A 22,452-nucleotide genomic window follows, 5' to 3' on the forward strand; every position below is an offset into this window, starting at 1 on the left:
CAAGGCCGGCACAGTAATCTGAACCCAGCACGGTTAGATTTCATGTTTTCAGTTAGTAGAGTTATTCTGATACCTTCTTTGTGTTTCCCCCTCTCTCTCTTCTCTGACCTGACTTCAGTCTAAACATTACACTCTACCTACCTGGTAAACACCTTCAGAGCTGTGACACAGACTCTCAGGGAACTAGACTCGTGACTAAACTGGTGTTGATGTGTAAAAATGGTGTAACTCTCCTTTAACTCCTCTCCTTTTCTTCATTGACTAATGTAAAACTGAGCTCTGAGCAGACATCGTACTGTGGCTGGAGTCTGTTCACCAACACACTCCAGATTAATTCTCTGCTAAAGCAGATTCGGACCATGTGACTGTAAGGTATATTATCTGTGACCATGAACGCAGCCATGCAGTATTTATCTGCCCTTCAGCAGTGCAGATGATGATGTTGTCCCCTGAATGGGACGGCAACAGTTGGCACACTCCCAACTTCCATGGACCAGTTAATAAATAAAATCCCTTTTCTGTAATAATTCATCCTAAATATCTCGTCTGGGCATCGCACACATATACAGCAGCACGCTCCTGAGACAGCAACGGCGGGCGTGAATGTGCCCTTCAAGATGCCTGAATAAAACGCAAATTCTGTACATTGAAAAAGGACCACCAGAACTAAACCTGTAATACTCTCGGTTTGATCCCCTGTAGCATGAAGTTGACCCTTTTATCTTTTCCACGGAATGAACTGAAGTCGCCGGACGAGTTTATCATTCACCACTGCTTTTTAGGGGATGTTGGGTTTTAAATACGCAGATAATGGGAGTGAAGAAGGCACATCATTAAGAAAAGTGTGTGGAGCAGGAGGGTGGTGCCATCAGTCAAACAAGACGTTAGAGATTTAGATCAGTCCTGTTATATAGGAAAGCGAATGCACAATGTAGCTGATCTCCATATTCATATATATAACTCTGTGCCGTGTCATTAATAATCCCAAAGATGGTCCATAAACTCAATAGTGGAGCAATGGAAATTCAATATGAGTAAGCGGCTGGTGTAGGGCCTTAAAATGTGTGGGGGTTTTGATTAGGGTACACGGATGGGGAAGTGGATAAGGAGAAGATATAAAAGCAGCCACGCATCTGCATCCCCACAGGAGAGCTTTTGGAGAGGAAGATGAATATGGATTCCCATTAGAGAGCGAATAGTTCATATGCAGGTGATCTGTTACAAGGTATCAGCACCTCGAATCTCTACCCCTTCCTCCAGCACCGCCACTCCTCGGGCGAAGTCATTTACGGAACGAGATTTCTCCAGACACCCCAGATTAAAATGCAGTTGAATGAAGTGGCAGGTGGCAATCACTCCCCCAACCATCTCCCCCAAGCTCCCTTCATCACCCCTCCTCCTGGCTCTTATTTTATTGTATAAAAAAAAAAAAAAAAAAAAAAACACCTCCAAGAGGATCTCGTTTAGTGCAGCGAGGATTTCGGGAACATCGGTCACAACCTGATGCTAACGACATCTGATGAAAGGGTGGGAGATGAGCATGTGTGATGAAAATGCATGCGGGTGCCCGGAGCAAGCATCAACAATGAGGCTCTATAACTAGACACCATAAATAATAACCAGCCACTGCTTGAGCAGTTTTTGACAAATGCTCGGCGGCGTGCCTTGACACGGCTTGGTTTTGGGTAACGATGCTCACCTGCAGGAAGCAACAGAGGTTGTATTTTAGGTTGGGAGTGAAGGATGTTCTCGCAGCACAAGACGCATTGACCTGGTTTCTCAAAATAGAGCCATTAAAAACAACTTTACCCAATGACACGAGCACAGAATTCACCAGGTCTAGTTTATCAAACTTTTCCCCTTGCAACTTAACCGCAGATGAATGTGGATCCCTGTATCTGCTCGTCAGAATATGCTGCCCGTGGCCTCAGCATGTAACTGCGTCGCGAACCAAGGTCAGAGTGTTTGCACAAGGTCAAAAGTTTATCAAAGAAAAAGAAAAGGCCCATTCAGCACGGCGTGGACAATGGACGGAGATGGAGATCGCCAGCAGACAATGCCGCTGACCTCAGTCACTCAGCCACGTTCACTTCTCCTTTCACCTTCATATCTCTGCACCACTTCTCAGTGTTTTCACACCGAATCAATAGGAGCCGAATAGAACTGAAATTAGCTGGAATAGTAATGACAAAAAATATCAATAGCTGTAGATAATGTTGCTGCAAATGTCTTTATTGCCATGCCTGTAATGGAAAGCCATTATCATTTTACTGCTGAATTCCCCAACCAATTGTAATTGCAATATTATAGCCTATTGCAGAACAGTTGTGATATTTTTATTAATGCAGCATCTATAGTTCAGTTAACAGAAGAATGAACCAAACATAAAGATAATTCCACTCCTCCCTTTTGGAAGGATGCATACCTCATTCGAAACATGTTTCAACGCAAACCTGTGTGAAAGAAAGGAAGGACTTGTCTTCCAGTGACAAGCCCCTACTGAGGCCCCGGTGCAATTTATCCCAGTCAGTCCACATTCTGTTTCCGGGCTGTCTCACTTTGTTTGCAGACGATAAGGCAGGAGTTCCTCAGCTTTTGTTGAGCATGTGCATGGAAATCAGCGTGTGTGTGTGTGTTCACAGTGAACCGTGATGATAATTCCTCCGAGGCATCTCAGATATGCAGGTGTTTGCGCATGTTTGCGCACGAGCGCCTCACCCTTTCCATCTCCGCTCCTCTTGGAACGGGCCCTCTAAGAAAAACAGCAAGGGGCAAACGTAAACACAGGGCGTACAGATTGATGAGTGTGAAGCTGTGTTATATAAGCCAGTGCTTTTCAGCTGGTGGGGGGGTGGGGGGGTGTTTGAAGGTTGGCACAACACACTTGATGTAGGTGCTTGAGAGAGATGTATAACACCAGCCCACTGTCAAAACACCTGGCATGTTGCAACACGTCGCGTTTTCACTTGAATGTGTTCGCGTTGGGGTTTCTAAAGCGTAGCATTTCAAGTATGTTGCACAACGTGCTGACTCGATAGCAGCAGCAGCAGTGACAGATGTGCATCGCTGCAGTTGCATGGAGCACTAACAAAACACAGAGCAGGAGCCGGAGCTCTTCATTACAGGGGGAAGAATCTATTCACCCACGTGTGATCTGACTTTATATGAAGGCAGCAGACTGAGGAGTTTCTCCATCACAGGTGTAGCTTAGAGTAATGGCCACGAGGCTTTCTTCAATTGTTGCTCTGCCAATTAAAGCAGCTCATCAGAGACTGACGGTGAAGCTGTTCTTAGTCTAATGAGTAGCCACAGGCCATGTTGGAGTCTCAGTACCGTGTCTATGGCACCAGCTTTCATATGAACAAGTAATCACAAGTCCAGTCTGTGTCTGCAAATCCTCTAAAGAATGTCTCATTACCCAGCACAAGCCATTTTCTCATATGAACTGAATCTGTATGATGAATCAGGTCTGGACATTTTACAGAGGTGTCACCTACTGGAAATTCTTCCTGTGGTTTAGGCGAGCGGTGGCACCTGGGCAGAGCGTGCAGGAGGCAGGAGGCAGGACATGATGCAAAAAAGTATGCAGCGGAATTCACAGTGTTTTGTTTACGGCAAACAACCGAGTCTCTTGCCGTCACTTGAATGTGCTTGATGAGGTGAAGAAGGGCCATTTACAGGAAGGGTACACACCGTAGGACACTTTACAGACTTTGTACTCGGGGGCTGACAGGATAAAGTTTAATGTCCAGTTCAGCTAATTCAGACATTCGCACTCTCGCATACGGCTCCTCCGGATAAAGTCTTGATAACCCTCATTTCCAAAAATGTGTTTTGCTTATTGTTGCTTCACATGGATGTTCAACCTGTGCAGAGCGACATATATGTGTGTAGAGTGTGGTACTGGAAGGCTGTGTTCACATTCATTTTCTGGGGGTCTAATAACATGTTACTTCCATGAGTGTGCAGTGAGTTGCATCAGGCCTCGACCTCTGCAGCAAAATCTGAGGTTTAAAACTTGATATTTCCTTCAATATGGTAAATGTTTGATTATACTTGTGCACAAAGTCAAACCTCCAGCGGTCATCCCAGCTAAAGCTATAAATAGAGCGGAGTGTATATACACATGCCCTTCACCCTCTCGCCCGTCCTCCCCTGGACAGCAGGTCCCATCAAACAGCATCATCCTGCTTCACAGCAGTGACAAGGCTCCATTTGGCGAGTAGATGTTTAACCATTTCCCAGGGCACCAGCTGGCACTCAAACACACTTCGCATTTCCCTCCAAAGTGAGCCTCCTGTTTTCTGTCCGTACTCCCTCCGGAGTGGACGGGAGGGAGGTGGCAGAGGTAGTGGAGGAATTGAGGGCAGGAGCAGTGAGAGGAAGGGTGGGCTAACAGGCAAACACTAAAGGTTACCGTCCCCATTTCACATCAAATATCAAGGACACCAGTAATTACCGCATACAGCTGAGAGGTTCCGACACCGGCGTAGGGTATCTCTTCTATCTGACCTTGTGATAGCCAGAACTGAAACGCTAGAAGCTCATACTGGAAGGGTGACTACAGACAGAAAGGGGCGGGAAAAAAAACTTGAAAATGACACTCACTAATTGCAGTGCTCCCAAAGTGCAGTGTTCCCTAATTGCATGTCAGGATGTGTCCGGTTTTCCCGTCTCTGTGGCGTGGCTTCTAGAGAAAACACATTTCTCCCAGGATTTGATCCCATTGCCTCCGTGCAAACACATCCCACTTCCCTCACCTTTTTGTCAATGTCATGAAGCCTAATGCAAGTTAAAGACCCCACCAGCCATCTCCATTGGTGTAAATTTATGCTGAAGGTTAGGTTAGCTGTGTCAGGACGCAGAAACGCTCATGAAGGAGCAAGAGGGATTAAGTGAAAAAAGAAAATATAAAAAATAAAAAAAAACACTGGTAGGAAGGAGAAGAAGAAATTCACGGTGCTTATTAACATCCCTGTGTTACTCAGTGTTGCGTGTGGCTGGGACTGCAGAATGAACCGAGGGTGTGAGTGTGAGAATTTCTGCTTGGCTCTGTGGGTGGGCACAGGGCCGGGGCTGCATGTGCTGGTTGGGCTAATACGGAGTCAACCGGGAGAATTTGATCCCTGGTTTGGAAGGCCGGGCGCATTGTTAAATACCCGGATTAGGCCGCTATAAAGGGAGGGAATGTTAACTGTGCTGGTCAGCAGGCTCGCCCGGGATCAGCATGCTTATTGAGGCTGCTCCGAGCGGCTGTCACCGGCTGATAGCGTGAGATGACATGACGCCCAGCCGTGTCACTCCCCGCTGACCCACATATCACACCTACGTACAGAAAGTCCCAAATAACTGTGCTAAAATCTGCCATGCCTGTTAATTAATTCTCACAATAGGTCAGCCGGCTGCGGGCTTTGGTCGGACATGCTTCGACTGCATGTCTGCATTAGCCGAGAATTTGCGGCTGTGTTCCAGAAATAAAGAAATAACTCCTGTGTGACAGCTCCATGATATCAGACCAGATAAAGAGAGAGACACTCTCTATGAATAAATGTTTCTGGAATATGTTTACAGCTAAAGGAGGTAAGCTCAGAATAAGAGTTCCAGCACACACCTGTGCTAAGAATAGCCATGATTCAAAACTGTAACTGTGGCATGTGTGTGAGAGGCGTGCATATCTTACAATGGAAGCGAGGAGTAGGAAGTCTCCAACCGAGAATGATCAATTAGGAGCTCGCTCAGGTGCCCCGCGCGCTGTCACGGCTTATTTGGGTTGTTGTTGCCACTGCTGCTGTTTATTAAGCCCCAACCATTAGGGGTTTGTTGGGGAAGAGGTGGTGTTGTGTGCCTGTGCTGTGCTCCCCCTCACCATGTTTTTTTTTTTCCCCTGGGGAAGGCAGTCGTGTCTCCAGTCATTACAGGCTGTGTGTTTGAGGTGAGCGAGGTGCAGTGTGTCTACTCTCGGCTCTTCAGTCAATCGAAAGCCACCCGCTCCCTGCTGCCTGCCTGCCTGCCTGCCTGCTCGGTCTGGGTCTGTGTGTTCATGGGGAAGGCACTGGCTCGTGTCATTGCTCTCTGGGGCATTGCCCCGGCCCTGTTTGTCTGTCTGTTTACTTGTCTGCTTTAGTCTGCCAACTTGTCTGTCCATCTTTCTGTGTCACCTTGCTGCTGCAGCGTGCCGGGCCTCATGGTTTCTGTCCTGTTGCAAGGCTTCAAAATGACGCTGGTCTGGGGCTCGTGGCACAGACAAGTTCACACATTCTTCATTATTAGCGTCAACATGTTGTGCCGAGGAACAGTTGAGTCTTAACTCAGTGCTTGTTAGGGCAGTGGCAAAGGTGCCAGGGTGGTGCCTATTAAAATAGGCCTAATTTAGTTTTAGCGTGTTGCGCTCCACTGGAGGCTTCTTGTTGTTTTGTTTGCTTGACTGTGCTGAAACTTGAAGTGCTGTAATTAAGCACAAATCTCAAGCACCTGTGCTTTAATTGATATATTTCAGAAGGAAATATTGTCCCTTTTTGCTGCACTGCATTTATTTTGGCAGCTGTAGTTACTATTTTAAAGCACTGATATATTTTATTTTTAATCTTTAAGTATTTCTTGTTCATATGTGCACGTTTCCCAGACTGTTGCTTTAAATACTACTGTTAGTTTTATAGCAGTAACAAAAGATGAAGTTGTATCATTAGCAGCAGGAGTTGTAGTAGTGGCAGTCATGATATCTGAAGTATTACTTATAAAAAAAAAAGTAGTAAAGTAGTATCTCTACAAGCAGATGTAGTACACTAGTATTATAAACTTAACAGCACTTGTACTTGTCAGAGACAGTAAAAGTAGCAGATCTGAGCTAACTCATTACCTGACTTGTCTCACTTTAAAGAAGACTTAAAACCTGATTACTTGCAGGTTCAGTGAGAAACGAGTCAGGCATCACTCGGCATCAATATCTATTTGACAAGTAATTAAGACTATTAGTATGTACAGTTTGTGCTTGGTATATTTGTTTATGTCAGTCCTGCTCCCTGGAGCCTGTGGTGGTGTGATGGTATAATTCACCACTCAGCCTGCTTCCTGGAAACTGCTGCTTGGAACAACAGGCTTCATTGGAAAGCAGTCATGAGATATGAATGAGTCATTCTCAGCTGGGCAAAGGTATCTGCTGAGGGGGGGGTGGGGGCACACACACACAGATGATTATCATCTGATTGCTGCAGCAGCCAGATGATGATGATGTACAAACAGGAACACATGTTGTTTTATGGCATGCTTAATGATTATTTATTGGATCTGCTTTAGACACCAGGCCTTGTACACAGAGAAACGCATCACTGCATTTTTTTGCATTTAGAGCAATTGGCTGCGTTATTGTTAGTTCAAAAGGGAACTGAAACCTACACTGTGTGGGTCACCTTAGATCAAACTGTTCACTCAAGTGTTCGCTCTCAGAGCATATCCATTATGTAAGCTTGGGAAAATGGACTTACAAGGTTTAAATGAAAGGTGCTAACACGGTAACGATTATACTAAAGAAAAGTCACAATGGAACATAACAAAGGCCGCGGGGTAATAGGATATGGGGGAAAGCAAGGGGGTTTCAGGATTGGATTTCCTTCTGATAAGGAAGGAAATAAGGAAAGAAAACACAGTTTAGGGACAGAGGCGACGGAGGGGAGGAACTTGTGAAAGGAAATGCACACATGACACACAGATCAAATAAATGACATAACTGCTCAAAGTTCAACAGCGTTCACCGGCAAGTGAGGTCATAGTGGGAAGGATTTGTTACTTTGGCAACAACAGGCCGTTAGCCTGCCCACTATCTGTGTCCTAATGTGCAGACAGGCGCTGAGTCAACAAAGCCAATGTTTGGAGTCAACCTTTAAAAGTCACGACCTTAGCGAAAAGGTGCAGCAGAGCCGATGTGTGTCCTATACAGCACAGCTACCTAAAGTTCACGCTCTGCATTCGCCGCTGCTGATCAGCTTTCCTGACAAAAACACAATCGTGATAAAGTAGCATCTCACCATAAAGATTTTCCAAAGTTCATTCTTTACAGTGCCATGAACTTTGCCATACGTGGATTCATACGAGGAAGCAGAATCTTAAAAGTGATGACCAAAGACTTAGTCACAGTGCTACTGCTCCAAGTTTCACTTTAAATGCTGCTGACAGTCGTTCGTTTCAAGCCTAACCATGTGGAGCAAAGCCCCACTTTGTTTGCTTGAATGTGGAACCTGTGGAAACAAAAGCATATCTCCCTTCTTATATCTCCTTTGTATTTCTTTTCAATACCGTCAGCAGCAAGGGGAGCAAAGGAGTCGGATAACTTCATCCGAAACTGGTCTGTGACCCAGATCTGCAGCAATAAGCGATAGATCTGAGTTAGGATAAGCATGATAAGCAGGCAGTGGAGTCACATTGTTCACAGTTGTGTGAGGACAAAGACCCCCTGGGCAGAGGCCTGCCTCCCAGGCCACTGGCTCAGATAGAGACGTGAACTCAGATAGCACAGTGAGAGAGGTGACTGACATTACAAAGTAAAACACAGATTTGGTTTCAGATTAGAATGAAACACAAAGAGCTTTTTTTTCTGTGTTCTTACTGGATGTTTTCTTATTTATTTTTTTAATTTTTTCATTAGAGATAAATTCAGCCGGAGATGATCGATACAGGCTGTGTATTTTGTCTTTAACATAAAATATTCTCACAAAGAAAGTGAGAAGAAAATGATCAGTTTTGCTCAAAATGAAAACGTGTCTGATTAGTTTTTGTTAAAAGGAATAAAAGTAGATTTAAAGTGGAATAGTAAGAGTTAATGAACAACTGTGTTTTCAGTATGGGTTCTCGCATGTACTGTGCATGCGTGTGTGTGTGTGTGTGTGTGTGTGTGTCCTTGAATGCAGAGCAAACAGCGACTGTACATCTAAAACAATGAACAGAATGAACCCTGTGAATACTTCGGAGACACACAACTTTTGTGCATTTTGTACAATTTGACAAAATAACAGAACTTTATACAACATGGCTGCATTTTTATATCCGAGGTGAGCCGCCTCACCTGAAACCAGAATCCTGAATTAGCTTCCATACTGAGAGCAGGAGAAATAAACTGCCACCAATAAAACTGTTAAAAATCACTGCTGAAAAATAAATAGCTAACCCTTTTATGACGCAGAGACACTTTTATGAAATAAAACATCAACCTTTAGGGGAAAAGAGCAGAGTAGCTATTGTTCAGGTTGTTACCTTGCAGCTGAACTGTTCACCGCAGGCTCATCGCTGAACATTTTCTTGAGACAAACTATTCATTTATTTACAAAACATTATTTAACCTTTTTTTTTTCAGCAAAGTTGAAAGACGTCAGATTGAATTCATGCATGGAGTAAGACAACAGTCACTTCCCTGTGACAGGAATGACAAACAGATTACAGTTAATATTTTTCCTCAGCAGCTGAAACTGTGACTCAGTGTTACGTTTGTTCAAGCCCAAGAAATTTCTCCGTGTGTGCTCTTCAGAACTGGGTGATAGGTGATCCTTTATCAGAGTCTGAGAATACCACATTCAGCTCAGTGTGTTCATGGTCATGGTAACCTGATCATAACCCCCACCCCCTGCCTCCTCCTTCTCTCTCACACCCGAAAGTGTACAATGAATACATCCCAGCTCCCTAATCAGTGGGTTGGGTCTGTGTTTACACCGTGGCCTTGATAAATACCACCCCTGAAACAGCCGGAGAGCTCTGGTTCCCACAGAGGTTGGCAGAAAATAATAAAATACTTAACATTCCTCCACCCTGTATAATGGTAGCAGCCTTTAGTGCAGAGCTGGCATCACTCGAGGGAAAAACAACTTTCAGCCCCTGAATGCATCACTGTGTGGGGAAACAATGACTATTGAACTGTCCCGCAGATTTTCCAGCACTTTTAAGATCTGCCACTGAAATCTCCCCCTGTGTGACTGCAGTGTTCAGAAACACAGAGCAACTTGAAATCTTTGGCTGGCACAGTGTGTATTGGGAGACGTGAATGAGGCTGTTTGCAGGGGGTGCATGTGGTGCTTTCACCGTTTGTCTCTCCTCAAATGTTGCTGGAGACTATTTGTTTCATTTGAACAGAGAGACTCCTGAGGGCAGTGAGCGTTTCTCTGTAGATAAGAGAAACTGACTCTGTTGCTATTCACTTGAGTGATAACCTCAAGGCTACATGACACAGCCTGCGTGGTCACTGGTAATGTGCTGCTGTCAAAACACCAGCACCGCCACCATACACAAAGTTACACACTTAGCGTGCACTGCAGTGCATTTTCAATGGCACTGTTGGACTGATAATCTCCACTTTTTAGTGTGACGCTGCTCAGTGTTTATGTTGGAACAAACAGTGTTAATAGTGTTATTCAAAACTGTTGGATTGTTTAGATGTTGTAAATGTATTTTAACACTAACAAGCTGATTGGTCTGATTGGTTGTTGAGCTAAACTAAATATGATGTCACTCTCAAAGGGTCATTCTCGATGAATACTTTATGTACTGTCCTCTAGTCATAAATAATCAGAAATATGAATCATGCCATTCTGTAAGAATCAGTAGCTCAGCTCAACCAATCAGACTTAAACAAAGAGGAATCCGTTTTATTGCGGGTTTTTCCACAGTGTCTGAGCGCAGCAGCGATCAGGGAGGAACCTCCATCATCTCAGACGTGGACAATATTGATTTCCACCCCAATATATCAGCAAACTGATTTATTTGTCTGTTCTGAATGCGAGCGCACAAACCAATTCACAAACCGCCATCACCAAACATCACACACTGATTGCTGTGTCCCATGCACGTCTGCACAGGAAAACACAGCTGAAACACTCACAGACACACACTCACGGGGCCCCTCTCTTCGTCCTCAAGGTCAAGAGCTGCTGGGAGGCGGAGGCTCCTCATTGACGGCCTGATGGAGCTGACACCGCACAACCCATTGTACACACATGTTGATCTGTCCCCAGACGTGGCCTGACAGTGGCACATAAGGCCGATGTCGCACTAAACCATCAATGCATTTCAATGAGAGGATCTCACCGTTCATGTTCGTGTGTGTTTGTGTGTGTGAGAGGGACATGAGATGCAGGGAGTGGGGGGATTGTAACAAAGCTTAACACACATGCAGGCTGGACAAGCCTCATCCCTGTGGAGTATGTAATCCAAAACCAGGCCAATGATTATCTCCCCTCCCCACAAGCGCTGACTCAATTCTGATTTATGATTCGAATGAATATCGATTTTCCAGGAGCTCTTTTTCCCCCCTCTCTCTTCCCTTCCATTTCTCCTTTTAACAAAAGAGTGAATGATGTATGTGCATTGATTTCCAATCAATTATTTTTATTTTCATTTTATTTAAGCTTGGACAAATTTTCAGCGGCCCCCGCGGAGAGCAATGCATCTCTATCAGCGGTGCTGTACCTCATTACTAACTGGCCTCCTGATGGGAACCAAGGAAATAATGAGGCAACGTTTATTTCTGAGTCTATCACGTCTGTTTAAACATTCTTGGGCCATAAATCTGTCTCTGCTTCATTTCTGTGACACTTAGAGTGAAATAAAATACATGAACATGTTAACTCCCTGTTTATGTAACACTCAAGGCTTAAAGATGCATTTGTATAGTGAGAAGTTTGAGATTTCTGTGTCAGCTGCTTTGATTTTGGTCTTTCTATTTTCAGAAAGTCTCTCACAAGACCCTTAGCTTCATGGAAGTGAAATATTAAACTGCAGGAGTGCTCCTTTAAAGATTCACTTCACATAACATCTGCTTACATCTGTCCAGTCAGGCAGGTTTATCTGTGTGAGCCAGACACAGTCCTGAGATGTTCATGAGGTCTTCTGTTAAAGCGAGACAAGGTAGCTTCTGCTAAATTAGCCACTAAGTTCCAGCCAGTTTTCTAATGTTACGACATTTTTAATTGGTCTCATTTCTTATTTCAATAACACAGTCCACAGACCTGAGATCTGAGAAAATCTCTTTTATTTAATCTACAATTATTTAGAAAATAAGATGAACTCATCGGACGTCATAGTGTTGATGAACTGAGTGAAAACTGAACAAGATGGTTCCTGATAGATCTGCAAATAATCATTTTCAAAATCGATTAATCTGCTGATCATTTTCTCAATGAATCGATGAGTCTTTGTTCTGTGGCGTCGTCAGATGTCACGTTTTGTCCAACCAACAGTCCAAGACAAGAGAACAAAGATGCTCAATTTACAATTATGAGAGAAAATTCATTGATTAGCAGAATAATTGATGATTAAGTTTCTGACGATGGAATCGTTTCAGCTCTGCTTCCTGCAGAACATCCACACAGAATGATGAAAATAACTAACAGCCATCGTCTATTTCCCTATGCACATTATGGAAAACCGTACACGAGTGGGTCTCCAACGCACCCAGGTTACGCAGAAAAGCCCTTAGAACGACTCACTGATTGGGTTGACAGTGATGCATTAAAATGGGTCATCCTGTAATTGCTCTTTCCTGTGGCTACTGGCTGGGTTGGGATTACATAACGATGATAAAGCTGCGGACCTGGCCTTCCAAGATAAAAGCTGCCATGCAGGACCTCGTGCATTCTCTAAATGCTTCATCTAAGAGGCCCTCTGAAGGAAGTGATTACTGCAGAGCTGCCCACTAATGCTCCAGCGGGACCCGACAGCGTACTCTGTTATTCATCAAACACATACAGAGTAAGCCTTGGCAACTTCGGAAATGCATGAATAATGAGTGGGCATGTTATTGTGTGATGATAAGCCATGCATTCTGTTACATTTCATGTGGTGACAAAAGAAGTTTTCGCAAGCTCTTCTAAATGGACATGGACTCAGTGAGTTTTTACCCCTCAAAGCAAAGTGTCCACTGAGTCCTGGAGGGACACAATGAATAGCCCCATTAGTAACATAAAAGCAAAGTGGAATTCCTCTGCAGGGCTACTGAGGCCAGCTCCAGGCTTCACAAGGCTTCCCATCGCCATATGACTACATGAGATGCTATGGGTGACAAATATGGCCTCACAGCTGAGAGCAGCACAAAAGGCACTCAGTTGTCTGCTCAGGCCGGCAACAGAAAAACACTGCCGCTCCGAAGACAATGTGGCTCTTGTGTGGAAATGTTGTTTATCTCATCAGGCCATGGTGTGCCAGGTTGTGGTGCGACTTAATGCTGTGAACTTATGCAATAGCTGCAGGAAGAGATGCCGCTGTGGCACGCGAGTACTTCTCCAAAGAGGAAATGATAAGAATAAGTCGATGACGTAGTGCCACTGCCAAATTTGTGATGGAATGCTACTGGAATGAAGAGTCATTCATGAGGAAACACAGCTGGGTATCACCGGGCAAGACCAGAACCATGAACTCAAGCCATTTAACTACAGAGTAAAGTTTTCTAAAGTCTCTGAATGAAGACCAGAATCTAAACTTTGGTTTTAACTTGTATTTTACCCTCTGAGACTGGATTAGACGCACATTCACCAACTTTATCTATGAAGTCATAAATTTTAATTCTCTTACAAAAAAAATCTATTTATTTTTAAATTTTCTCTGTTTTTGTTTTTTTTCCTTGTGAAATTGTTTTTCACCTTCACCTCTCCAAGCCTCTAAAATCACAAACTATACTGAATAACTTTAGATGCAACACTATCTGACCTAATTCTGGAAATATACCAGTGTCTGACTAACTCCACTTAATGTCATGACCCTTTTGTGTATTAAAGCACATATATAAATATATACAAATATTATAAGACTGCACATCATGCCCGGGTCACAGGCTGCAGTAGCTCATGTGGGCTGATAGTCCAGGTTTAAAATGGTCTTGGGATGATTAATTACAGTTACTGTATGTAGGATTTTCTTTTTCATGTATCATAATCACTGAACTGGGGTATAAATTCAAATTCTTTAACTTTGGGTAGATTCTTTGCAATATTAATTCCTCTGCTTGCTCTTAAGTGCAAATTAGGAACAGATCTGAACCCAAATCACAAACCTCTGCTAAAGGACTGAGTTCAACTTTGATCTCGTTCTTTTCAGCCTCTGAGTGATAAAGCAGAAGTCCGTGTTAATTCAGTCAGAGAGGACAGAGAGGACCGGTTTGGTCTAATGTTTCCTCTGATAACACTGTAATATCTGTGCTGTCCATTAGTCACTGAGTCCCCAAGACGTGTCCTCACCCAGGGGAACTTTGAGAGGCCGATGTCAACACATGCACTTCACCACAGTCACAGCTCTGAGTGAACTCATCCCCGCAAACAGCAGGGTTGCAAAAGTGCGACTTGTGACAAAGTTAAACACAGGGAGAGAGAGAGGCTGAGATGTTTTCCACATAAGAGGGAGTAAAGCGGTTTCGGCTCACAGGCGCTGTCTGTGGCGAAACACGCAGCCCAGAGAAAAGACTACAGAGGCTCGGAGCGCACCGCCCGCTTATATACAGGCCTATAAATAACCAGCCAATCAGCGGCCAGCCACTGGAGTCAAACTCACCAATCAAAACGGAGAAGGAACCAAATTAAGCGGGAGGCCGGCCGCGATTGGTCGGCTGTGATATCATTTGCCATCCCTTACGCTGCTCGCTTCTGATTGGCTGGTTCCCTGCAGGCGTAATCCTGCCGCGGACGAGGGGAGGAGGAGGAGGAGGAGGGGGGCGGGTGTCGGGGTTTGAATAGGGAAGTTTGCAGAGCGCAGTTGTTCCTCATCCAGTCCGGTGCAGTGTTTGCAAATAACGTGAACGCGAGAGAGAGAGAGAGAGAGAAGGAGAAGAAGAAGCGAGGGGGGGACTGACGGACGGACGCTCGTCTCCTGCTGCCGCTGCTGAAAACAAGCGCTTCTTCGTTTGCATCGCAGGGGATCGCCGCTCTCCTTCTGCTTCTCACCGGAGAAAAATATTAAAGTGCAGCTGAATAGTTTTTTTTTTAAAACAAGCTCGGGAAAAAAATGGATGTTCTACCCATGTGCAGCATCTTTCAAGAACTTCAAATAGTTCACGACACGGGCTATTTCTCAGCCTTACCGTCACTGGAGGAGTACTGGCAGCAGGTGAATATATCTACTATCAGCTGGTTTTAAGTCTCTGTGTGAGCTTTGTGTGGCAAAGCGGAACCGAGCGGGTTTCACGCTCTTTACGCTTTAATAGAATACACCGCGGCGTTCACGTTCAGGGCGCCGGGGGAAGTTAAAGGTCCCGCCGTAACGGCTGTGAACGCAGGTGCCCCGGGTGTTCAGGCGGAGCCCGTCCGCTCACCTGACGTGCGATGCGGTTCTCGGTTTGGTTGTGAAGTTTTTGGCAGACTGAAGTGGATCAGTGTGTCGGTCTGACAGCTGGAGCCGAGGCTCCGCTGCAGCAGGATGAATGGGCAGAGTGAGTGAGTGAGGCGGTGTGTGCCGCTGCTCCTGCCGCTGCCGCTGCTGCTCTGCTGTGTTTTCAGCATGAGCTCCTCTCCTTCTCTTAGCTGATGGTTTCAGGACATGAGAGCTGGTTTCACTTCCAACACAGGCTGGTGAAGTGGCCGCGGATGTAGGAGGAAGTAGAATTTCAGCGCAGCAAGCGGTTAATTCAGAATCAGATGTGGTGTTGGCTCAGGATCAGCTCTGCAGCTCAGGAGGAAATAATATCACATTGATTTAGTCTTTGATAAGACGATTCACTCTGTGTTGGCTCCGTGTCAAAACCTGCATTATGAACTTTAGATGCAAGAAACATGTTTCAGTGTCTTATTTTCTGAGCCGGTGTTAAAGACTTGAACAGTATCCTCCTCATCCCTGTTCTGCTCCATCACATTTTGTTTTTTTAGTTAAAAACATCCATTTGCATCATTCTGTGGTTTGAATGGGCTCCACAACATGACACTATCAAATGTCAGCCGTGGCCAATTCCTCCTTGCATGAGTAGACACCAGCACAGCTGGAAAACACTGTGCTGCAGGAGCCCAGAGGAAATGTTTATTCTACATGTGCCTCGTGGAAGCTGCTGTCTCCGAGCACCTTCCAACGAACAGCCCCTTCTCCTCAACTTTAATGGCCCCCGAAGTAAACTGGAGCCAGTGTCTCTTTTACAGCAGGAGCTTGAGTGGCTGACACTGAGGAAGGATGTGATTGCATGTCAGAGGTACGCATGAGGAAAAGCAGCTGAATGGCTCACGTTGGAGGAGGAAGTTGAGCAGCTTCCTTAAAAGGACTCTAAATTTGTTCAGTGAGTCATTCGAGCGCTGAAATGACAACGCACGTTCAGTGTGCGGCTGCACTCAGGTGCAGGGTGGCCGGTACGTGTCATGATGTTTGAGACGAAGGCTTGAGTTTTCTGAGGGAAGTTGAGTTTAGCCACACTGAAACCATAACCGGTGAATGAAGAGTCAAGAAATGCAAATGCAGATGGTTTGTGGAAACTTGTCACAAAGCTCACGGATACTGGCATTGATTTATCTGTCGATTGTTTTAAGTCCACAAAACAACAAAAACAAGTGAAAAATGCACATCACAACTTCCCAGAGACCAAAGTGACGTTCTTAAACCAAAAAATATTTCATTTACCATCATATATGATACAAACAAACAGCAGATCCTCATATTTCAGAGGCTGGAACCAGCTAACATTTGCAGTTTTTGCTTTAAAAAATGACTAAATGATTCATTTTCTTTCACTGACCGATTGATTGATGAACGGACTAATTATTGCAGCTCTTATGTGTGTACAGTAAAGATAAGTGCAGGAATATCTAAACTGTCCTGTTGTAAGCATTTAACAAATATTACTCCACATGAGGCATTTTGGGGAAAGTGCACATGCATCATTTAAGAGGATTTCCCACACAGAAGCACTTTGCTGCTGTCAGTGAGCCTCCTCTCTGTAGGGCTGCTCCACTTCATCTGTTCTGACTGTATGTTTTCATTCATCCAGACATGTTTGGAGTTGGAGCGCTACCTGCAGAGCGAGCCTTACGTCTCCACGTCCGACCTCAAGTTCGACGGCCAGGAGGACCTCTGGAGCAAGCTGATCTTGGCCTGCGGGGACAAGGCCAAGGCCGAGTCCGACCCAAAGCTGCCCGCGGCCCACGAGGAGGACAATCAGGACAGCCAAATCTTGGACACCAACAGTGTGAATTCAGACGCCAGCAGCGAGGCCTCAGACAGTTCTGAGGAGCTCTCGCCCACGCACAGCTTTACCTTGAACCCTCTGGTTGCCTCTAGACCTCGTAGCCCTTCCATCATTAGCACTCCCCCGTCCTCACCGGAGGCCAACTCGGAGCCCAGCGCTGTGACAAGCAGCTGGGGCGGCACGCACGCCGAGTTGCACTTGCCTGTCAAAATTAGGAGCGGCGGGGTGGCAAAGAGTTCGGACAAGACGGGACTCATCTGCGGGGACGCGTCTCCAGACGGCAGGAGGCGAGTACACAGGTGTCACTTCAACGGGTGTCGCAAGGTTTACACGAAGAGCTCCCACCTTAAAGCACACCAGCGCACTCATACAGGTGAGTCCAGACACCTGTCGTTACCTGACGTATGGCCACGTGTGATCTGTGTAAACTGAAAAACAGCAGCTCATTCACACAGTTACAGAGCCTCAGGTTTAATGAGTGAAAGGTAGAAGTGCCGTGAATTCAGCCTTCTGTCGTAATGTCACTGTCCAGCCATTGTGTAACGTAATTAAAGGTCCACATTGCATGATGTCCTCAGCTGGAGCGCTGTGAGTATTAGCTCTGCATGGCTGGATACCTAAACTGTGACCTAATCTATGTGGAATGTGACTGACCGAGCCAGCCAGCGAGCGAGCAGAGAGAGGGAGCGGGGCGGGGGGAGGGGTCTGCACATGGGAGATAAAAGGACTTGAAAACAGATTGAGTTTCACCATGGGAAAGGAGTGAATGGGTGGGGAGCCCGGGGGGGACGGGGGGGGGGGGGGGGGGCACTGAGTGGGAGGCCGTCTGAATGGTCATTTGAGTGTTTCTTATTTTTGATTAGAGCTGTGAATTTGCACGTGTGGCTTTTTTTTTTTTTACCCACATGCTCTGTTAGCATTCTTAGCATGTTTCAGGCAGCGCAGAAACACAGCCAGTGATCCAACAGGTTCAGTGGAATCTGGGCCTCGACCGACTTGTCAGCACCCGTGTCATCCGGCCTGACCCCGGGTGATGGATTTGAATGTATTTAAATGACAACGGCGCCGAGTCGACCAATCGTCGCCTGAGCAGAAAACACAGAGCCGTCCTTTTGTGCTTGTGTCTCAATTTCTCCTTGTTTGTTCTGCAGGTGAGAAACCGTACAGGTGTTCGTGGGAGGGCTGCGAGTGGCGTTTTGCACGAAGCGACGAGTTGACCAGACACTTCAGGAAGCACACCGGGGCAAAGCCATTTAAATGCAGTCACTGTGACAGGTGAGCCCGGGCGTTTATCTGCAGCTAACGTCACCGTGCTTTGGATAAGCCGCCGTCTTGTTCTGTTGATCTGATCTGCTTTTCTTGCATCATCCACATAGTGATGCACGTCTTCAAAGATCGAAGGAACTGATGCATTTTATCCAAGCAGCTTAAAATTAGAGTGAGACTGAAGAAAGGACCAGGAGCACGTTTGGGCCGATGCCAGCTTATTGCAGTTTAGGGCAGTTGTGTGTTTGTTTTGGCCGATAAAGGACAAAAACAGGACAGAAGTGCCAAAGATAAGTTTTGAAACCGTGTCAGCACAAAGTAATTCCACTCTCACGTGTCCCAGCACATTTTGTGGATGTAAAAATGTCTCTTTATATTATGGGTCGTGGAAAGAACATGAACATTGGCCGATATATCGTTACCAGATTTATAAACTTTCAGAATATCATTATCAGTCTCCAAAATTCAGCATTAATCAGGCTGCAGATTAGGAGGAGATAATTGGTGTTAATAAGCCACTTCTCAGTAGGATTTTGTTGTTTCAGTTATTACTTCACATGAAATGAAAAAGCTTGTGTCCCAGTGGCCAAATCACTCATCCCTCATCACCGCAGCACAAATATTCTTCCAAAAGCTTGTTTCCTCTATTCACTACAACATGACTCATTCATCAGTTGTCCATTTTCTTATTGCATTGTTATTGACTTCCACCCCACACCTCTGTCCCCAGATGTTTCTCCAGGTCTGACCATCTGGCTCTTCACATGAAGAGGCACATCTAGAGCAGGGAAGGCACCAACCGAGCAACGCAGCGAAGGAGAAAGTTTTTAAAAGAAAAAAAAAAACAAACGCCGTCTCCCGACCAGTCTCTTGGTTGAACTGTCCCAGAGCAGAGTGGCGGGAGTGTGTTCCAGCCAAAGCATGCCGTTTTGCACCATACTGAAACCCAGTGCCTCCGGGACCTCTCTTTGGAGAAAGGCGCTCTGAAGGTTGTCTGTTGCAACAAGAGGACAAAATCATGGATGGGGAAGAATTTGTTTTAATTGAGCAGGACTTACAACACAGACAAAAGACAAAAAAAAAAAAAAGATAAAAGACACACAAAACAAAAAGAGTGAATGATTTGTATGTATGGTGCATGATGTTTTGGGGACATCTCCCGGACAGCAGATACACTGGTACTTTACAAAACTGTCTGAGGTAAGCATGTGTGCACTGTGAATGTCTGCGATTGGCCGACTGGCCCCCCTGGATAGAGCGAGGAAGAGAGGATTTTGGGGAGAAGCGATGGATTGATGGATGGCGCGGGGCTGGTACCAATGTTGCTGTGGACTGAATGGGTTTCTGGGAGAAACATTCCACTTGTGTTTCCCCGGCGGCAGTGTGAGGATGAGGCAGGGAGGAAGTTCCTGCCTGTCTGCCTGTCTGTTTGTCTGTCTGTCTGTCTGTCTGGCACCCAGACTGGGAGGGGGGGTGGGGGGGGGGTCTGAAGCTTTTGAGGCCTCGGGTTTGACCAGGGACAGAGACAGAGGGTTGACGTGTCAGATTCTGGTCTGTGACCCAGGGACCAAAACTCCCCCCCCCCCCCGTTCCCCCCGGTCACTGTATGACAGGAGCTTTTTTGGTGTTTTTGGTGCAGCTACTAAATGTGCAATGTGTTATGTAGCCTGGTTTATTATTTTTTTACAAGCTACAAAGCTCATTTGTAGTCCAATTGTATAAGCTGTGTGCTTAGAGGTATAACACAACTATACTATAACTTCAGTATCATAGACAGGTGTTGCATGGTTCTAGGGTTTGTTCATTTCCTGTTTCCACTGTAATCAGGACTGCAAATAGTTTCAATAAAAGTGCAGCTAAAATGCGAACGGTTAAATGTTACAATACTGTACATAAAGCCTTGATGATTTCCTCTTATTTTTACAACGTCACCCGTTTCCTTCATTCTGCTTTTTCATCTGGCTGGAGATTTCACCACTGCTTGCTAACTTTCTCATTCATCCTTTGCCTTGAGGACTAATTTTGATTTTTGTACTTTCTTTTCTATCTAATAATGCACTGTTGACCTTAATGGTGCCTTATGCAAGTGACTCAGCCCCGGTGGTAGCGGTTGTTTTGCTCCCCTCGGGAAGTCACATTTGTCGTATGGGTGATTTGACAAGCTTGATCAAGGCTCAATTACAAATTAACTCGCACCTCTTTGTGTGTAATGAAAGTCGCCTGCATCTTCTCCGATGGTTAATTGTGTTGTTAAAATGTAAATGTTCAGAAAAGAATCTTTTCTCAGTCGATTGATTTTTCTGTTTATTTCTTTTTGGGGTTTTTTTTTTTTGAGCCGGAGAATCAGTTCAGTTGTTTAGCACATTCAAATGAGTCAGAACGTGTAAATACCACAAATGCTGTATGTTTAGAGCACTTACATTCATTTATTAAAGATGTTAACTACTGTGTAGTATGTACTGAAGTCCATCACACACAGCTCTAAGGTACAAAATAACCAGACCAGGTGAACAAAACAGTTTTTTTTTTTAAATAGTTCAGTCAGTTCATACAGTGCTGCTCCTTTATCCTGTATCCCTCCCCACCACTATGACAAACATCCTCTCCTCCCTGTCCCCACCCTGTCCCGTCCCGTCCCTCCATCCATCCCTGCAAGTGGGGACCGAAGAAAAAGCTAAAGATTTATTGTAATTAACAGGCTGCAGTCGGACAGGCCTCGCCTTGTACTGCCTCTCAGTAATGAATTGCTAAAGGCTTTGTTGGCATGGAATCTGTCACAGACTGCTGACTGTGTAGGTTGGTTATTGACCTGTCTGGGGAGCGTTGTTTTAGCCAAGCTGCAACAGTATTATGAAAACCACAGGAGCGAGGGGGCGGGGACTCTCAGGAGGAGATAAAGATCGAGCGTTGATGTTGCACATGGAAATTTGGAAAGAAAAAAACAAAACAAAACAAAAGCCCATGATGGTATCTCCCCTAAAACGTTTGCTCGATGTTACCGGAGGTGGAGGGAGACGGATACTCGACAGAAGGTGGAGACTGAAATAATTGTAGGGATTATTCTTATTACTGCTCCGGGATAAAGTGATCTCTGTGCCACCCACTCCAGATCAGCGACCTCGCTGTAGGAATTCGATGTTGCAGCACGCTGTGCCGTGGCATGCTAAGACATATGGATTTCAGGTCAGCGGGTGAGAGAGACAGGATGAGCACAGACTTGAAAGTGCTTGCTGCGATAGATTTGGGAGAGCTGGCACGGCCTTCAGCGGCCACAGAGAAGCTGCATCCATTCTGTGAAAACCGCAGCCGACACTCTGCGAGTGGTAATTGAGCCTTGATTTAGCCTCGTGTTTGCTCGCATCTTTTACACTTTCCATCATCTTTTTCATCCCACTACCCTTCCAACTCTTCTGTCACACACACTCACACACACACACAGTCTCACACACACAGACACACACACACAGCTCTTTGTTCTCAACTGAATCTTTGTATAAAAAGGAAAAAAAACAACTTTTGTAAAATTGTTATGTTTTTGCTTTATGAAATTTTTATTTGAAATTGTTTTGCAAAATTGTTATATTTCTGTATGAATGTATTTTTTATTGGAATAATAAGAAATTCTTATCTGACTTTGGCTTGTTTCCTTTGTCTTATTTGTTAATTGTCTTCAGTTGTGCTTCGTTAGTGTGAGAGCTTTCAGCCTGTGGGAGGTTTGCAGCTTGCTGAGGATGAATGGCTTCATTTCAGCTGCACCCTGCCCTCCAGTAAAACGGACAAAATTAGATTAGGGCCAGGGTGTGAGCATATCTGACACTTTGGATTTGTCACTTTAAAAAATGAATCAGAAACCCGAATGTTTGCTAAAGTCTTGGTGCAGTAGAAGGCCTTTGTTAAACCGCTGCACCTCACCTCCTCCTGACTTGTAAACAACAGCAGGAAAATTTCTCCAGTGTAGCAGATCTTTACATCTTTGGAGAAACTGGTTGCTGAACACAGAAACCTGACGCACCTCGCTCCCAGTGGCAAACATTCAGACTTAGCTTTTTTTTTTTTTTCCC

The 22,452-nt window shown here is 45.2% G+C and overlaps 1 protein-coding gene across 1 annotated transcript; it reads left to right on the plus strand.

The window, feature by feature from the left end:
* The first annotated feature begins 14,717 nt into the window (after positions 1-14,717).
* Positions 14,718-22,023, plus strand: klf6a (Kruppel-like factor 6a). The gene is made up of 4 exons (XM_041065540.1): positions 14,718-15,069; positions 16,928-17,498; positions 18,277-18,400; positions 19,122-22,023. The coding sequence occupies exons 1-4, from the start codon at positions 14,968-14,970 to the stop codon at positions 19,171-19,173; spliced, it is 849 nt and encodes a 282-aa protein (XP_040921474.1). The 5' UTR covers positions 14,718-14,967; the 3' UTR covers positions 19,174-22,023.
* Positions 22,024-22,452: the final 429 nt, after the last annotated feature.

Source organism: Toxotes jaculatrix, chromosome 20 (genome assembly GCF_017976425.1).
Source record: "Toxotes jaculatrix isolate fToxJac2 chromosome 20, fToxJac2.pri, whole genome shotgun sequence".
NCBI classification, from domain to species: Eukaryota; Metazoa; Chordata; class Actinopteri; family Toxotidae; genus Toxotes; species Toxotes jaculatrix.